General features: G+C 46.5%; 2 protein-coding genes across 2 annotated transcripts in view; one reads left to right on the top strand and one right to left on the bottom strand.

Annotated features, from left to right (window-relative positions):
• The window catches only part of ctnna1 (catenin (cadherin-associated protein), alpha 1), a 72,199-nt gene that overhangs the window by 23,769 nt on the left and 29,781 nt on the right, over window positions 1-18,649 (top strand). Inside the window, exons 8-9 of the mRNA XM_028959456.1 lie at window positions 13,050-13,130; window positions 13,343-13,495. Coding sequence (XP_028815289.1) covers window positions 13,050-13,130; window positions 13,343-13,495 — 234 coding nt within the window. The remainder of the gene's footprint in view (window positions 1-13,049; window positions 13,131-13,342; window positions 13,496-18,649) is intronic.
• On the bottom strand, window positions 7,562-10,978 carry lrrtm2 (leucine rich repeat transmembrane neuronal 2). The gene is made up of 2 exons (XM_028959457.1): window positions 10,339-10,978; window positions 7,562-9,718 (listed from the first exon to the last, which is right to left on the bottom strand). The coding sequence occupies exons 1-2, from the start codon at window positions 10,340-10,342 to the stop codon at window positions 8,088-8,090; spliced, it is 1,635 nt and encodes a 544-aa protein (XP_028815290.1). The 5' UTR covers window positions 10,343-10,978; the 3' UTR covers window positions 7,562-8,087.

The following is an 18,649-nucleotide window of genomic DNA, read 5'->3' on the forward strand; positions in this document are numbered from 1 at the left end:
CTGAGCAAAGCACCGTCCCCACACACTGCTCCCCGGGCGCCGGTCATGGCTGCCCACTGCTCACTCCGGGCGATGGGATAAATGCAGAGGACAAATTTCACTGTGTGCACCGTGTGCTGTGCTGCTGTGTATCACATGTGACAATCACTTCACTTAAAAAAAACTCTGGTCATCAGCAGTGCTGGTTTCTGCGTACCCATCTAAACGCGTGGAGGTCCCGCTCCAAAATAATTTATTTCCGACATTTTGCACATTTAAGACTGTTAAGTTTACGGCATATGTTTGGGTATTAAAATTTAATCACCCGCGCTTGTTGGTTTGCAAAGTTTACGTCACGTGTCTTACTGTGTGACATTGATCCGGAGTGTAATGAAGCAGAGAGCGGGACGCGGCGGTTTATTTATTTATTTACATTTACAGCATTTACCAGACGCCCTTATCCAGAGCGACTTACAATCAGTAGTTACAGGGACAGTCCCCCACTGGAGACACTCGGTGTTAAGTGTCTTGCTCAGGGACACAATGGTAGTAAGTGGGTTTTGAACCTGGGTCTTCTGGTTCATAGGCGAATATCGTATTTTGTATTTTAAATTTTTTTTTTTTTTTTTTTTTTTTTTTTTTTTTTTTTTTCAAACCGCATCTGTTTTGGTTTGGACATCCCTCATACACGGGAGCGGCAAGACTCATGCGAATTGCACTGGCGACCAGGATACGATCATTTAAATTCCAATCACGGTCGGTGTCGCGCACTGCGGCGGATACGCGCTCTGCCGCTGATTGACCCATTTCGAGTCTCATCATAGCTGTGTCTGTTTCATGTGTCTGGCTCATTTAAGGTCTCGTCTTGGAACTAAACTAAAGGGTCGTGCGCATCAGGGAGGCAAGGTCAGGGGTGCATCTGTCCTCCGACAAAGTAACCGAGAACATTGCTAACTATAACTACGCTAAAACATAAAGAAAAGTAACACGTCTGTTCCGAATCTCTTCACCTCGGTCCCGTCACTCCTCCACTTCAGTTGGAGTATCGTTACTTTCCTTGCCAGAATAAAGACTGATATCGTCCAATATTAACTGGCTCGTGGAACCCGCCGGTTGAGGATTTGACACCATAACGCATGGCTCAGTAAGACAGATCGGCGTTAAGAGGATGAAGTATTACTTTCAAACGCTGGTCCAGCAGCGACCGCCACAGGTCGTCTGTCTGCAGGGATTTTTCCACTCTCTTTACCCGCCACTGTATGTTTTATTTACTCGTTCTTATTGCCTGAGTCTAGGTACATGGGCGCTTTTATGTTCCTTACGTTTGCATGGCACACCCCTACTGGGGGAAGGGGGTGACTGCAGAGTTCTTAAATTCAGGTTTCTCTATTCTTTATTTCTGCTTGTGCTCATTCATTATTGATTTGACACCTGCATCCTTTACAGCAACTTCAGCTCATGGCCGCGGTGGGAGATGACTTCAAATCGAGTTACTTTTCACTGCTCTGCTGCTGCCCGTGTTCAGCATAAATAATGAATGAAATCAAAGGTAGAGTAGAATGGGAGGGGAACCCCCATTGTTCCAAATGCAGATCCATCCAGAAGTAAAAGATCCTTATGTAATCCTAGTGTACCCCTGCCACCACCCCAGCCAGATACTTCGCCAGATAGAGGAAAAGAATCCAGTAATGACTATGACTGAAAGGAAATATTAACGAATTACGATGAATTAACAAGCCCACATTGGTGACAGCCTTTCCGTACCATTCCTTTAGCACTAAAAGACTTTCTACATTGAAATGCCCATGAAGCCTACTTGTAAATGGGCATGCAGATTCCAATACGAGAATCACGCACCTTTATAGACCTTTTAACAGTTTACAATACCAATCTGTAGATTGTTTTATAAAAAAAAATGTAATGATCAGAACGAAATGTTTCTGCTGTCTTGTGTTATTTGTGGCAGCCTGTTTATCTGCACAGGCTAATTGACACCCTTCTCATCTGGCCCGCGATGTGTTCTTTGCGTCTGTGACCTGGCACAGGAAATTTGTTAAATTTGTCACTAAATACATTAGGAATGTATTTGCTGATGAGTCCGGATCAATATGTCCTCCTCGGTAAGCATTTTCTGGATTTATTGGACCCTCATAACAAGTACCTGCGGCACTCACTGCCCCAGAGCCCTTGAACCTGGTAGGCTGTGAAGGGCGTGGTGCTGGCCCTGCAATTTTTTTCAACGTTAAGGGTGGTAGTAGCCTAGTGGGTAACACTCGCCTACGGTAAAAATCAGTGAGTAGGTTTTTTTTTTTTTTTTTCTTTTACATTTAAGCTATTTGGAAAAATGTTGGAGATGCAAAAACAGTGGATTCAAATTCACCCTTACAAACCGTTCTCTTTTATTATAAAAATGGGATAAATCGGTATCCTCAACATAACGTGTACATTGCCTATGTTTAGCATGACTAAGCTGAAGCTAGCGGACCGGCTAGTTTGAAATTGGCTGCTGCCTCATGGATCCGTGGCCGGATTCGTCGTCTGGGTTCAGGTTAGTCGGTGATTGATGACTCGGACATGACTGCGTTTACATCACTGCCCGTCCACGTCACGTGTGATTCAATTGGTGCTAGCGCTGTGGGAAGATGTCCCTTTGATGCATTGTAATGGTCAGGGGAGGGATCTTTTCTGGACACAGACGTGACGCTCGGGCCGTAAATCGCCCCTCTCAGTGTTGGCCGAGCGGTAGCCCCCCCCCCCCCCCCCCCCCAAAGAATTACATTCATCAGTGTGCACAGTTGGTTGTGTGCAAGGTCAGTGGCGTGGTCTTTATTAATTATAACCTTGAAAGGTTTCTACCTCGCGTACCTGTGGCATTCGGGGCCTTTTGTCTGCTAATGGATTGAAATTGCCCCTGCGCTGCCTCTTCTTGGAAGAAATTCTGATGGCACCTATTGATTTCCCGGCACAGATGAAAAACGCGTAAGGGAATCAGTCAAAATCAGATATATGAGGCCACCCTTTTCAAAGATCAAGATCAGGCCGGATCAAGGATAATGAACTGCTTTTTAATGCACACCCAACGTCGTTAATGAACACTGATATGGTTCGGCTGAACGCTGTTTCCCTGGCAACCGTGCGGGAGATAAATGGAGTGTTTTGGTGTATTATTTTTATTTTTTATTTTTTTTAAATAGCGAGAATAAGCCCTTGAACGCCAAGCCACGTACTCTCCCGTGAAAGCTTTTTGTCAGTTGAAAATTCTCACATGGAGCAATTACGTGTCTGATAGCAGTTTAGGTTTTGTGGGGTTTATGTACGAATAAATAAAATTCTCACATCAACCTGCAGGGTTGTGCTGATAGGATGGCAAATGCAGAGCTTTTGATCCTAAAACAATTGTATTATTGAAAGTTACAGTTCCCTCGGCATGAAGTGGAGTTAAAATGAGCTTTTCCGTCTTCGTTTCTCACGGGTGTGTGTGTGTGTGTGTGTGTGTGTGTGTGTGTTTGCGTCCTTCCCTGCTGCCGTGGAAGAACGTGGGGTCGTACTTGAATACTTTCCCTTTTTTGCCAAATGTGGAAGTTGCAAAACGGCACGATTTCAGGGGCAGCATTAGCTTTCACAGGGAGAATCGAGAGAAATTGATCCGCGGTGCCCCCACTTGCATCTTCATTGCATCGATCAGGTGACGTTTGCCCGATGATTTGAACGGCAAAAAAAAAAAAAAAAAAAGAATCACGAGCCTCAGCCAGCCCTCTCCCGCCCATCTCCTTATCAAACTAAATAAATGAAGGTTTATCTCCACTTCAGATCGTGGCAGAGGGTAATTGACCAGAATGACTAAGCACAAAACCAACACTTTGTCTCCAGCCGAACATTTCCTGACGTTCCTCCATCCTAGCAACCACAGTTATTGAATGGAGGTCTGCAGATCTGTAAACCGCCAAATATATGGATTGGATTGAATGGGGGTGCTGATTTGCTCTTATGAGCTCTCAATTTAGAAGCCATCTCCTCTTCCTCTTGGAGCACAAGAGGTGACCTTTGACCTGAAGTTTCGCAACCAAATTAAACTCGACCTTTTGAGTTAATGGCTTCTTTAGCAGGCAGGCGGATTGTTTAAGACTGTATGTCCCGAGGTCTGCGGCTGGGCGGGACAAGAGCCATAAATCACGCCACGATCAGCTTCCGTCTCTTCTGCATCCGCCCCTCCCACGAGAACCCCTAACAGCTGTTATCGCTTCCTCGAGGTTACCGCTGACCTCTGACAGAACTGGGCGGAGCAGGCCAGTCACCTCCCCCAGGTTTCCCCTCACGTCCGTGCCCGCGGAGGACGGGAACCGGTGCTTAGCGATGCAGATGGAGTAGCGCCTTGTCGTCTGGGTTATGTCATCCCCGCTGTGATGTGTGGATGGCAGCCCTCTGCCTCTCTCATGTCAAGAGCAACCGTCACTTGACACCAGCTATGGCTAATGAATCACAGGAAGTCACCCTGGAAGACTCAAGTGGGTCGCAGAACTGAAGGTGTGCTGCTTGTGAGGACGCTCTTTACCCTCCTCCCGTCTTTACCTACACTGTATTCGGGGATTGTTTGCATGCAACGATATACCGTGCAAAGCCCTGCAGCAGCTTAGCAACTGATCTGAGGTCAGTCATGCTGCCCTGGGTCATGGTTTACTCTTTCGGCTCTAGCTTTTTTAATAAAATGGACAAAGTTTGAGAAATTGTCTCCAAATTTCATGTAAAGTGTATGTAAAAGTGGACAAAATGAGGTAAAACGATCTTTTAAATCTGCTGCTAGGCTGGTCACTGATCATGGTAGTGCATCCTCGCCAAGAAATCAGGTAAAGGTGAAAAGCACCAAGGTTTGTTGCAATCTAGGAGGAATTTATTTTCTTCTGGCCCTCAATGACCTTCTCAAAAAGTCTTAAACTCAATTTTTCATGGCATCGACGTCTGCATTTCCCCCCAAAGCACCACTATCGGTGTGTACACTGTATAATACAAGCAAATTCAAATGAGTTTTATTCCTTCACCGTCCCACACGCCCGCAGAGCAAAGAGAATACATCCGTCAAACAAAATCAGCCCAGGCACGCCTCTAACCAAACCATGCAAGAATTCTTTTCCCCACTTTTTATTTTGTTTGAATCATGAACCAGTGGTTTAGATAATCATTTCCAACCGAGTGTCAATCACTGGATGCCCGGCGTCGATCTGGCAGCGTGGCCCGGCCCGGGGGCGAAAGAAGGGCTCTCTGAAATGCCCCGGTGTCTGATGGGAGTTACTTGGGCGAGACATAATCCTGCATTTAGAAGCCGGTGCTGGAATGACATGGAAGTTAACAATAATAATAAAAAAAAATGCTGCAATGGGATGCTTTCTTAAACAAAGCTTCATTTGGCCATAGCTGTAGGATTTGGTAAATTAGTTTGTTTAGCCAGACCAAAAAAAATATATAATTCTAATAATAATAAATTGTAGCATTTTTATTTAAAAATATATGTTTTAAGGAAAAGCATTTTTTTCAGTTGGCCACATCTTTATCCACTATACAGATATGAAATTGTACATAATACAATACAAAAGGAAAAGGGGGTGAAAAGCATTCATTTTTGCCGTTTTTTTTTTGGGTTGTGTATTTTTTTTTCTTTAGATGCGTCTTGGCAAAGTTGGGAGCACGGCATCAGCGTATGACAAGGAAGAGGGGAAAACATTTTTTTTTTTTAACAAGAAACATCAACAAATGGTTGCATTTTTTTTTTCTACAAATATTTTTTTTCTTGTTTCAGTCACTGTACAAGCTGATTGTTCAACAGTGAGATGTCACATACTCGTCAGTTGTCGATGCAATTTAAAAAATATATGCTCCCCATCCCCTTCTCTGTTCTGCCATACCTGGAGATAAGGCCTTTTCTAGATGGCATTCAACTAAAATAGACCCTTTTCATGTAGAATAAAACAAAATATCAGCAAAAAAGTTAATATGAATAATTGGGGGGGGTATGCCCCCCAAGAATTTAATGAATTTAAATGAAAACCTTTGGGATGTGACTGTTTCCTGCATCCTTTGCAACTGACTCGGTTGTTGCATCAGATCATAACCGTACTTCGTTGGCTCAGCAGTTCTGGTTATATTATGCCCTGGTAAGACACACATATATTAATTTATTGGCTGTTATTATTTTTCGATTCTCCCAAATTTCACGGTCCTCTGCACAGGGCGCAGATTGTGATCACAGATGGCACATCACAGCACCCTCTAGGGGCCACCATGCCTTTTCCTTTAAATCCCCCTCATTTCTGCCGGGCGTCCAAATTATGAACGCACCCGATTACCGGCGCTCCCGGCCTCCTCTAATTTCCCGTGGCTAGTTTGTCTTGAACAAACCATAAAGCACCTTCAGCATGCCAGCCCACTCCTGCAAATGACTGTGGCCTTTTCTTTTTTTTGTCACTCCCATTAAAATCTTTTAATTTTTTTTTTTTAATTGCAGCTTCTGCTCTGCCAGTTAGGTATTTCGCCATCACACACGGACCACCGTTTTACCTGCATTTTTTTTTAGAATTTGGGCCGAGAGACACGTGCCGCTTGTCCTAAGACTGCACTCCCTTCCCCTTCCTGCCTCAGACGGGATACAAAGAGCCGCAGCAGCGATGCTGATGCACATCCTCCACTTAGTGCTGCATACAAATGCCTTCCTGACCCGAGCCCAGCCTCAGCCTCCCTTAACTCCGGGTGTCTGCTGAGGAGGAGGAGGAGGAAGTGCACACAGTCCCCTAGAGAGGTTGGATACGCTGCACCCTCCGCCCCCCCTGCTGCTTCTCCCAGTCTCTCTCGAGACCTCGTTTCAGTGCTAATATTCTTGTTCTATTTATTTCCCCTCTTCTGCTCTCTGTACCATGAGGGCGTTTCAGATCTGCAGAACTGTTTACCTTTTCCACATATTTTTTTGTTTTTAAGGTGACTTTTGATTCTCTCGGAGAGAGAAATCTCATTGGATCGTGGCGGTGGGTGACAGAATATTAGATTATTTTTGCCCGGCCTTAATTGGCTCAATCTTGATGCTGCCAGGTGTGATTACGGTCTTCGGCGCACAACACGAAATTTATTCCCAGCGTCTAGAACGTCTGCACTTTCATTACCCTTCTTCCCCTTTTCTCTTTGCCTGGCGATGGTTGCACGTTTGTAGCAAAAATCAGGTTTAGCTGCAGCATAGTGTCACAGTGATGATTTGCTGAGGATGTCACAAAGACATGAGTCACCCCGCTCTCTGAAGAATGTACAAATTCGCGACGTCTCCATTTAACGCGTCCCCACCGAAGTCACAGTACAGCGAGCCGCCGAAGCGTTTTGGCAGAGTGGTGGTGGAGCCATATTGGACATTAACCTTTGAACACACAGTGCTAAGCTTTTACATTTCACAGGAGGGGGATTGAGTTTATTGAGAGAAATCGAATCAAGAAGCAAAAAAGAAAGGGCTGACGTCTTCTCTTAAACACGTCTTTGTTGCGGTATATCGCACATTAAAACTCCATGGTTTTCAAACATTGTTTTTTAACTGCTTTTGTTTTGCAATAGTTACAAAAAAAAAAAAAAAAAAAGGTGGATTTAAAACCATAATGATTTAACCTTTCCCAAAGTGATCATATGTGAAGATCTAGCAGTGTTGACTACTATGTTCATTCACGACATAATTTATTTATTTATATATGTATTTATTTTTTAACTTTTTACGTTGCTGTAACAGACATCTGAACAGACTTTCCAGGCAGTTTGGCTCTAGGTTGGCCAGCACACTTCCCAGCATCCTCTCTGGAGGTTGATTGCCCCTGCTCGATAAGTACCTTGCATTTTTTGAATTATAAAAATAAAGGCATGGAACTCTTTATACACTGTTGAAATCCACCTCAGCACTCAAGACGACTCCCATGCATTCCCCCAAAAAAGAGAGAGAGAGTACAAAGAAGAAATGTGCCCGTTCGTACAAACCAGATAACGGAAAAGTTCCAAAACAGGGAAAAAACCAAACCAAACCCTGTATCGTTGAGATGGTCGATGGCCCCAAAAACAGAATGAACCCCAATAATACTGCAGGAATAAATAGTTTATACTTCACACTCTTTGTAAGGCAGCTGCTGACATTTGCACTGCCCGTAGCCATTGATTATGACAAGTGCACCTTCCTCGTGGCTCGGTTCGTACTCGTTATACGGCACCTGGGTGGCCAGGTCCGCCATGGGCTGCCTCTGCTGGGTCCTCATCTGCCGGCGGTTCTGAATGGCCGAGCAGTGGCGGATCCGCCGCAGAGTCGGGGGGCAGCACTTCCGGGAAATGTACACTACAAAAATGATTAGGAAGAAGGAGAAGAGCAGGGCCATCGTTCCAATGATGACTTTCTGGGTGAGTATGGTGTTGTCGATGTCGGAGTAGTCGTCGGTGACCGCCCCGGCAGCCACCATTGTGGTGGTCCCCGGGGCGGTGCGTGAGGGCTGGGCAGTGGTGGTTGTGGTGGTCGTGATCATGGTAAAGCTCCCCAAATCCTCTGCATAGTAGTCTTGAGTTGGGGTCTGCATATTTCCATAAAACAACGGGTTGGTGATCTCCGGAGTCGCCATGACCTCTGTGGTAGTGGTCAGGACCACCGGGGCGGAGAAGTTCTGACACAGCTGGAATCCGTAGACGGCGTCCAGTATTTCCTCGCCCTGTGCGTACTCGGGGCTGTGGCACAGGATGGAGTGTTCCCATCGGCCCTTGAAGGTGCTCAGCCAGGTGGCCACGGTACAGATCCTCCTGGTACATTCCCAGAGGTTGCTGGACAGCCCAATGGTGCCCAGCGACTTCCACATATCCAGCGTCGCCACGTCCAGGCTGCTCAGCTTGTTGTTATCCAAAAGCAGGATCTTCAGGTTGGGGAGAGTCTCGAACACGTCCGGCGTGAGGGTCCGTATCTCGTTCCCCGTGAGGTCGAGTTTCTCCAGGGTGGTCCAGGACCACTCCATGGTGCACGTCAGGTTGTTGATCTTATTCCACTGCAAGTAGAGGTACTGGAGAGCGACCAGGCGGGGGAAGTGAGCCAAGTTGATCTTAGTCAAATGGTTGTGTTCCAAGTGCAGCTCCCTCAGCTTAATCAGCCCAGCGAAGCCATTGCGAGCCAGGCTTCGGAGGCGGTTGTTACTCAGTCCAAGGTACTCCAGACTTCGGCAGTCCCAGAAGGCCCGGACCGGCGTGGTGCGCAGCGAGTTGGAGCGCAGGTGGAGGATCTGCAGCTTGCGGAGCCCGTGGAAGAGCTCGGGCTCCAGTGCCGTCAGTTGGTTGAAGGACAGATCTAGGATCTGCAGGTTGATGAGGTGGATGAAGGTTGTGTTGGGCAGCTTGGTGATGCGGTTGGAGCTCAGGTTGAGGTCCTTCAGCTTGTAGAGCCCCTGGAAGGCGTCCTCCTGCACGGTGGTGATGTGGTTGTGGTCCAGGTGGAGCCAAGTCAGCTGGGTGAAGCCGAAGAACTGGTCGGGGCTGAGCTCGGCGATGCTGTTGTGCCTCAGCGAGAGCCCCAGGGCCCCCCGGTCCACGCCGTCGGGGGGCGCCAGGAGCCCCTGCGTGTCGCAGTAAAACTGCAGGTCCTCACAGCGGCATTTTTGGGGGCAGGTCGTGCATGACACGGGCGTCAGGCACAGCAGCATGCTGATCACACAAAGCGCCGCTGGTGCTTGTCCCACCAATGGCCACCTTGAATGGACACCTGGGTGGGTTTAAAGATAAGAAAATAAACCAGGGGGAGGAAAATCTAATCTCTGCAGCGTACGGACAGCCAGCCCCCCCCTCCTCTTTCCTCACCCCGTCTACAACGCCGAATATTCATCCCTACTGGGGGAAAAACCATCTTTTCAAAATAACCGTATGTTCGTTTTTGTATTCCGCCGGCCGAATTCATTAGTATTTGATGCACACGTTTCACAGACGTGGACGAATTAAAACACCCTCCATCTCTCTCTCTCTCTCTCTCTCTCTCTCTCTCTCTCCCCTTCTCTCCGCAACCTTACATTAAATGTCAGCCACATTTTCTAGCTGCTCGCCGAACGGAAATCTAAATTTACGCCCGCTCGTCTCCCTCCTCGCGGCGTCCTGGAAATGTTTTAATTAGTTCGCCGGTTTCCCCGTTACACAACACCGCAGCGTTACCTTGCCATAACAAATCACGACTTGTGCGAATGGGGGGGCTGCTTTTTAAGTAAATAGATGTTTCTGGATCCTGCCACCCCGCAAGCCTCAGCCCGCTCCCGTTCGCTCTTTATTTCCCGCTCGGCGCCGGGCTCGGCGGGCGAGCGTGTTAATAAATAAAATAGAAAAGAGCCAACTTACCCATTCTTTTGTGCACATCGGTGGCTGCATTCAACTGTCCTTTTCCACAGACTCTTGGAGCAGCCAGATGGAAAAGAGATCCAAAGGGGAAAAGCCCTTTTGAGTGAACACAAAGGGAACGGAGCTCTTCAGAAATAAAGCAACGCGGTTCCCCCCCAACTCGGACGAACTGACAAATTCCATGTCCTACGATGTCCCCAGCTCAGTCAGGCTCCTCGTCCGGCTCTTTAAATCCCAGATTAAGTAACCACAAGCATCTTAATCCTTAAAATTTTTATTTCTTCTAAATTGTTGATTAGCATCCAAAACGACCCCCCGTGAAGAACATCTCCCCCCCCCACGTTTGCTCCTTTCTCTTCCCACCGCAGTGATGCGAGTGCGGCTGCTTAATTGAAGATCAAGCGGTCCTCTCGCCCGGCTGGGGGTCCTTCAGCCCTAACTTGTTGATGGCAGCCGAAGACCCCGCTCGCTCCGTCGTGCCGCGTGCGGAGTCCTTGCCGGCGAAGACGGGGGAGAAGAGAGGAAAGGGGACGGAGGGGGGGTAAAAAAAAAGAAAAACCCCGGGTGGAGAGCAGAGACGTCGCTCGCTGCTTTTTGTTGCAGCCACTCACTGCTACAGAGTGGTGGCAGGCTGGCGTCGATCATCGGCGCTGTTCTCTCTCTCTTCCTTGCTCGGCCGCTCTCTCACTCTCTAGTGCGCGCACACTTTTTTTTTTTTTTCCCCCTTCCCCTTTCCGCCCTGCACAGAGCCGGTTCGTTTCACCCCCCCCTCCCTCTATCTCTTCCCAGATTCGTCACCACAGGAATATTGATGACACCAACGCGTTGTGGGGACTAGCGGTAGAAATTAAGTCTCGGTAAATCATAGTCTCTCCCATCTTGTCCTCTCTCGCTCTCTCTCTCTCTCTCTCGTCCGCTCACTCGCTCATGTGTGCATGTTAACGGCACGGTGAAATGACTGGAGGTGTAATTATTATTTTTTTTAATTAGATATTATTTTGGCTTAATCAGATATGGCTGAATCATGCTGTTTGCCCCCCCAAAAAAAAAAATTGTAATTAATATGTAGTATGATTTGCCTCGGCGCCGTTAGCCTGGCCTGGATCAGGTCCCACATCGTGGGCTTGGTGACGTCACCATGCAGGTTTACACCTGTGGTCGTGCGGCACCGCCGAGTTCGCTGCCCTCAGCACCAGAGTTAATAAAGCGTCCAGTTCCATGTCGCTGCAGTCTTGGATTTTTTTTTTTTTTTTTTTTTTTTTTTGGCCACAAAAGGCTTTTCGTATTTTCTCCTTTTTTGAGTTTTATGCTGGCTGGTCTTGGGCTGTACAGATGCATTTTTGGTAGGAGGCATTATTATTTATTTCTTATTTTTTCAAGGTAAAAAATTGCATCATGAAAGTCCTCTTTTCTCCTGCTGTCCAGATGCATTTGCAAGTGTTGAAACCCAGATGCCACCCCCTGTCAAATTATCCCCTTTTTAATTTTCCGGTTGGGCCCGCGCTGTGTGTTTTTACATCTGGGTGTCAGTTATTTTGGTCTCGTGTGAAATGACCCTGGCCGTTGTTTTCCGGGTCAACTTATTTCAGCCTAGGCATTTTTCCCCCCTTTTTTTCTATGCAATGCCAGAGTTTTCCTCGTGGGACTCCACCGTTGAAATGAGAAGGTGCTATTTATTTAAAAAGAATGGGCTTTTCTGTTCTGTCTGTTGCCAGCTGTGTGGTGATGCGCGGTCCCGGGAGGTCTGTCTGCAGCTCATCGTTCTCGTCCCCCCCCCCAAAAAAAAACGTCTCAAAAAGGAGTATGAGAAGTCTAATGGGTCACCAATGAAGCGGACTGGCTGATAGCGAAATCAATATAGGAGAGAAGCCAAATCATTCTCTCCCTGGAGCACGGATTACGCCCCCTGCCCCCACCTTACTTTTTTGGAAATGCCTGCGTGGAAATTTGCACAAGTAGACTTGATTGGCGGTCGTTCCATTTGGAGCGGCTTTGGCTTCCATACAGTGAATGCTTGCATGCAGCGAACCAATCACGCGGCATGAAAAACATAGGAAGTCCGTGGGGATTAAGAGCCGGCGGTGCTCCCTTGTCTCCATCTGCATGCCACCCGATGGACGGGGGGGGCAGGGAGCTTGTTGCCACCGTCATTTTTTGATTGGCCGTCACACTTCCAGTGTCCCTTTGACGACCCCCCCCCCCCCCCCCCCCCCCCAATCTTCCAGAATCTCTAGGCTCAAATTTACCTTCCCAGTGCACATGAGCAGTTAACATCCCCCTCTTCCTGCTCTTGTGTAGTGGTTTTCACCACATTAAGCGATTTGCTGACTAGCGTGCTAATCAGCATGTGCTTTTATTCATTTATTTATTTCTGAGCCCAGAATAAAGGCTTCCCCCCCCTTCACACAGTGTCATGTTCATGCGTTGAAGTAAAGTATTTAAATTGAGCAATTTTAAATATTCGTCAGAGAATGGAGGTTTAGATATTCTTGCCTCAGGTCATATTACTCAGTCTAATGCTCTGATTGTTGTCATGGCGTTTGTGTTCCGGTTGCAGAAATGTTATTTATTTATGTGCATTTTCTCCCAGTCGACTTTCCCCCCAAGTTGACTTTCACCTGTCAGCGTGCGGCGGGACGCGACTGTAACGAGAATAAACAGGCCGAGCGGGCACCCTCTAACGCCCTCCTCTCTCCGCTCTTCCCCCTCAGGCTGGACGCAAGGACAGGAGCGACGCCCTCAACACGGCCATCGACAGGATGACTAAGAAGACCCGCGACCTCCGCAGACAGGTCGGCCCCTCCCCCCTCGCGCCTTTTTACTTTCCCGACAGGCAGACGGTGTTCATCTGAAGCCATTTATCCTGCCATCAAAAGTGTTGAGGGATATTATGTGGATGGAGGAATGGGGCTTGAAATAAATGCATCCAAGCAAACCAACTTTTGCACGCCGCATTTGGTTTTGCTTTGTTGGAACGTCACCGAGTTCCGCTCTCTGTCCCCAGCTGAGGAAGGCGGTTATGGACCACGTGTCTGACTCGTTCCTGGAGACCAACGTGCCCCTGCTGGTCCTGATCGAGGCTGCCAAGAACGGCAACGAGAAGGAAGTGAAGGAGTACGCCCAAGTCTTCCGTGAGCATGCCAACAAGCTCATTGAGGTAGGCACCGCGCCTTGTAAAATGACCAAATTGTAAGAAATAGTCCTTCAGCGTAGTCAGTGGTTCGGTCTCAAAAACGAATTATTAGTCCATGCATATTAATCCCCTTTTGGGTGCTTGCATGTGTGCGGGTGGATGTTGGTGAGTGGGTGAGTATATAGTCAGTTCTTCTTAATATGTAAAATATGTATAAATCATAAAAAAGCACCCTGCAACCGCTTGATCTCAGGAAGTATGACATAACCTTTAAATTTTCGAATGTTGCAGAAGGAGACCACAAACTCAAACAACAGTCAGGTCCATAAAAAAAAAAGCATTGTTTACTAAGCCCAATATTTACATGAAATGTGCTTTATGTAAGAAAGATCAAACAATTCATAAATGGCTTTAAAAAATACCAGGGGTTCAGAAGAAATATTTTGATGTTATTTTTACGTTCCAGTGATCTGAGCCCTCCCACTTCGTTGTACAAGATGGGTTTACAATGTTCAGATTTATAAAGCAATATGATAAAATGAAGAAGCAAGTATTTTTAGCCTGGACAGGTGGCCATAGATAAACTTTTTTTTTTTTTTTTTTTTTTTCTGAACATGCAGCCTAAAACCTTCAATCATATACACACCTAATCCTCTACAAGTACATAGTGCGTATTATTAATTGCATTAAGCGCTGTAATGTATCATAACATTTTGTGTGTGCTTAAAGGCGACCAAAAAGCAACGATTTGTAAAGATTTTCACGACAATGTCAGATTATGAAATTCTAATTATGTACAATAAATACGCATTTGTCTGCCACTTACTCTTGGGAAACTATAAATAATGTAATAAATGTTTAACAAAGACATTGGGTTCCCTTGATAACGCGCACAGTACAGAGTTTTATTTGATTTCACCTTAAGGGGGCCGGTGATTCATTGCCTCTGTTAATTTAGAGATTTTCTACCCTCGTTAATATTCATGAGACGCGTTATTAAATGCCTTGTGTGTATCTAGTTTTGTTTTTTTTTTTTTTTTTTTTTTACGCAGATGGGGGGTGTCATGTGACCGATGAGCATAATACAGTTCACCCGTTCACTGTGTATGGCCCTCAAAAAACGTTTATGCTCGTGCAACTTTAGCATATTGCTCACAGTGTTTGCACAGCTTCGCTGCCATCTGACCCAGTTTTTATGTCATAAAAAAATCTGTGCACATGCAGCATGTGCGCTTAACTAAACTTCACTCATGGTTATTTATTTAGAACCGGTCCATCCAAACCTGCATCATGCAGAGAGCATGAAGAGAAATAAAAAAAAACCCCATCATCAGCGCTTTGATGATTTGCACCACCGCAGTAGTAAAGTTAGGTGAGATGTTAATGTCAGCTGAAAGTGACTCTGGCTTTTATTTATTTGCTTGTTTATTAAATGGGAGGCTGCCGGAGAGAGATGCTGCATTTGTATGGACTGTCGCAGCCATGAATCACATTTTAAGTCCAGGGCAGGGAAACTTTGCTGTGCCCAAGGTTAAAGCCCTGAGCCATTGTGATTTTAAACCACTCAACTGGTCCTCTGGGTCTCCGTAGCCATTTTATTTCCCACTAATAGTCTTGGCGCGCCGTGGAAAAGCTCAGGCCTTTTAAATCCCTCACACACAGTCGCGGGCGAACTGACAGGCAAGCAACTGACAGGAACATTAGCCGTTCTCATTAGTTGTCTGCAGACGCTGGCCTTCAGTGTCATGCCGGTTGAGCGTGGTTCATTGACATTTTGAAGTGACCCTTCCCCGGCGAGGCCACCTTGGCCCCCAGCGTGGCGTGCTGGTGTTGCAGGAGGCCGTTTCGGGGGGGTGGGTTAAAGCGAACAGTGGGCGGGAGGGACTAGTCCGCCAGATGGGTATTAGCAGATCATTTAGAGACGGACAGAAAAACACGAACACAGTTCATCTTTTGGAGAAAAAAAAAAAAAAAGAATAAAAAAAATTCACTTTGGTCTGTCGACATCGATTTCTGTGGCATTTACACACCAGCAAGCAGCGTGTAAAGCCAAACAGAACCCTGTTCCTCTTATTCATGGTGCTACAAGCCATGAGTCAACAACATAAATTAGTAATTACTCGCTAAGATGGGAAAACCACCACCATCAGCTGCTGCTGGAACACTGCGTGGAACCTTTTAGACATAATAATGACAGTAAGCAGAATAACGTTTAAAAAAAGTGCTCTGTTCTGGTTTTAAATTTTTAATGATGTGGATTAAACACTCGCTGCATCCTCGGAGAGGACGCAGCCTCATCTGATCTGAAGGTCCTGTGGTGGTTTGGGGTTATGTTTGTTGATGAATTAGCTGTGAATCCTGAGTCAAAAACACCAGAAACGGATGTTTATTTCCGTTCATTTAGGCTTGTGTTGATGGTGGCGGCGAATTCCCTAATACCCAATGCATCTCCTTTCAGGTTAGCGTCTTATCATTAAAACCAGCAAGTTTTGCGCTGCAACGCGCCTCTGGAGAGACGGCGCGTGGATGAGTTCCGCAGACTCAGCCCGACACTGCAGGCCAACCAGCAAACACCGTGCCAATTATCCCCCGGAATCGCCCCGACATTTTATTTTGTTGTAAACACAATGATTAAGTGAAGTCTAATCGCTTGCGAGTCCCACTAAATGCAGCATAAGGACCTGAACATCGCCACCTCCGAAACCATGTCCTTTTGGAGAGATTAAAGGCATCCTACATCACACATGTGCCTCACAGTCTGGAGCACCGTATGGAGCATGAAGTTGGAAATGCACGCTCGCTTTAGCAGCATATGGAAGGTTTTTAATGCTGCTTTTTTCTCTCCATTTTTTTTTGTTTATATTGTGGGCGAAAGAAAGTGAAATAATAAAAAAATTTGCTTTGCATAGGATTCCCTGGCCAGCGTCACAACGCAAGCTCGGGGCCCCTGGGATGCGATTTCGAGTTCCACCTGTCCGCCATTATCTCAACTAATGAATCAGAAAAAGGGTCGTGTGAAGGAGTTTTTAAGGCCGATTCCGATGACGTGCCGAGAGGGGAACATGTGACTAACGTGTGACTCAGTGTTTGTGATTAATTCATAGCAGATAATCTGCGATTTAGTCTCTAATCATTTGATGACTAATAATTCTATAATATTTTAATTTTTTTTGCTTTGTTCCGAGCAGCGTGTAAGAACTGGTAGCCTTTGCATAGCTATCGCAACATTTTGTATCCGCAATTTCCATGCTCTGTTTAAAATGTGACTTGGTCTGCTGCTCCAGGCCAGGCATTTCATTTGCAACACAATTGAGTATCCATGGATAAGGACGTGGGGAAAACTGCATTTTCCCCACAGTAATTTCCTTCATTCCCCCCAACACTCGAAAATGAAAATGTGCCGTTGCGCTCAGTGAAAAGTACTACTACGTTTTGGTGTTAAATTAAGTTTGCAGATATCGCCTGCCTCCCCCCCCCCCCCCCCCTCCATATGATTACTTTTGGAGAGAGGCTATTATAGAGTAGAGGTGCTCGATGAGTGTTTGTTTCATTAAAGATGTCTTTTATTTTTTATTTTTATTTTTTTCCCACCATGCACGTGAGATGGCTTGGAAGAAGCAGCCACTTCAGGAAACGTGCAGTCACAGTTTTAGATCCTCGGTCCGCCTCTCCTGGATCATGGTTAAAAAATAGAACGTGTCTCAGATCAGGTGCCTCAAGGCTGTGTTTCTCTGAGGCTCCCACAGCCTGCTCGAGGGACGGGGAGATTTTGCATGGGGACGGCTGCCATGTAATGCTTTCAAAGAGCTTCACCTCTTCCTTAAAACATGTTCCCAAATGAAACCCCCTTGCCGTTAGTTAACAGACTTGCGCGTGAGCACGAATTCGCTCTTGGAATAATTAGGATTAGTCGTCTCTGGTTGAGTCATTTTCCTCGAGTGTCGCGCACTGTGTAATCGCACCTGTCTGAATGGGCCGGGTTGATGCAAGCGTTGCTGTTGAAGGTAAAAACGAGCTCTCAGCCCGCCCTTTTTATACCAGGCCAACGTGCTCGCCGCCATGCATATACGGCATGTGTAGCATCGGGTTGGCAGCACTGGCAGGAAGCATGGGGGAGCGAGCGAGCATCGGCGCCACGGCAGGAGCTTGCCGGTGCGACTGGAAGTGCTTGACATTTAGCTGCAAATGAGTCCCGCGTGGAGTGAATCGAGCCCGTTATCCCCCAACGCCGCCGTGCTCGGCTGCCGCGTCGCCTCGGAAGCGCATCTGTGCCTCCCGCAGCTCTCCAGGAACGCGAAATAACCAGCGCGTGCCGCTGACCCGAAAGTAGGCCTGTTCAGCCCACGTGCGCATAAGCGGTACCCTTCGATATCTTTCTAGTTTTCGATATTCGTTTCTATTGTGCTGAAGTAGTTATAATTCGGGATACAGCCAAAACGCTCAGGAAATGGTGCGGCTCACTTTCAGCGGCAGCCGTTCATTCCTCGGCTCGTTCACACGTTCCAGCCGCGATCTAGCGGGTTCCTGTTGAGACTGCAGCTCTGAAGAAAACGTGCGAGATCTGTGCCATTTTTCACATGACTGCAGAGTAACGTCCGGGCTCACGCTGGCTGAACCTGTCGAAGCTCAAAAAGAGCAGTCCGGCCTCTGAAAGCTCATGCTGCACAATGGCTCTGGGAACACTTTGGAACTTTCCAAACCTTTTTGACCCCTAGAAGGAAAACTTCCGATTCTTCACTGAATAGTTGAAAATGGAAGTTTTCTTTTGTAGTTTAGTCAAAGTTAGTTAAATTTAGAAGATTTTCAACTCCTCATAACTTGCTATGTGATAAGTGAATTTTTGGCTTTATATTTGTAATGGGGGTGCATGTGTGTGTGGAATTTCCAAACCAGTGACTGTGTCCTGGAAATTCATGGCAGAACCTGAGACTGCAAACTGAAGTGAGCCGGAAAGCCAGTTTATTGAGCTGGAAACCCAGTCCATAACTCTTTGCAATGAGTTAATTGATTATTCACCTGATTGATTCTTGACTAAAATTAACTTTGATTTTTTTTTTTTTTCCCCCCAGTGTTTAAGTGTTCAAAACCCAAGCAAGATTTTTTTAATTTTTTTATTTGTTTTATTAGCTCTAATTTTTTCACTGCTTGATTTATTGGCAAATGAGAGGAAAATGCATT

This window comes from Denticeps clupeoides, chromosome 18 (assembly GCF_900700375.1).
Source record: "Denticeps clupeoides chromosome 18, fDenClu1.1, whole genome shotgun sequence".
NCBI classification, from domain to species: Eukaryota; Metazoa; Chordata; class Actinopteri; order Clupeiformes; family Denticipitidae; genus Denticeps; species Denticeps clupeoides.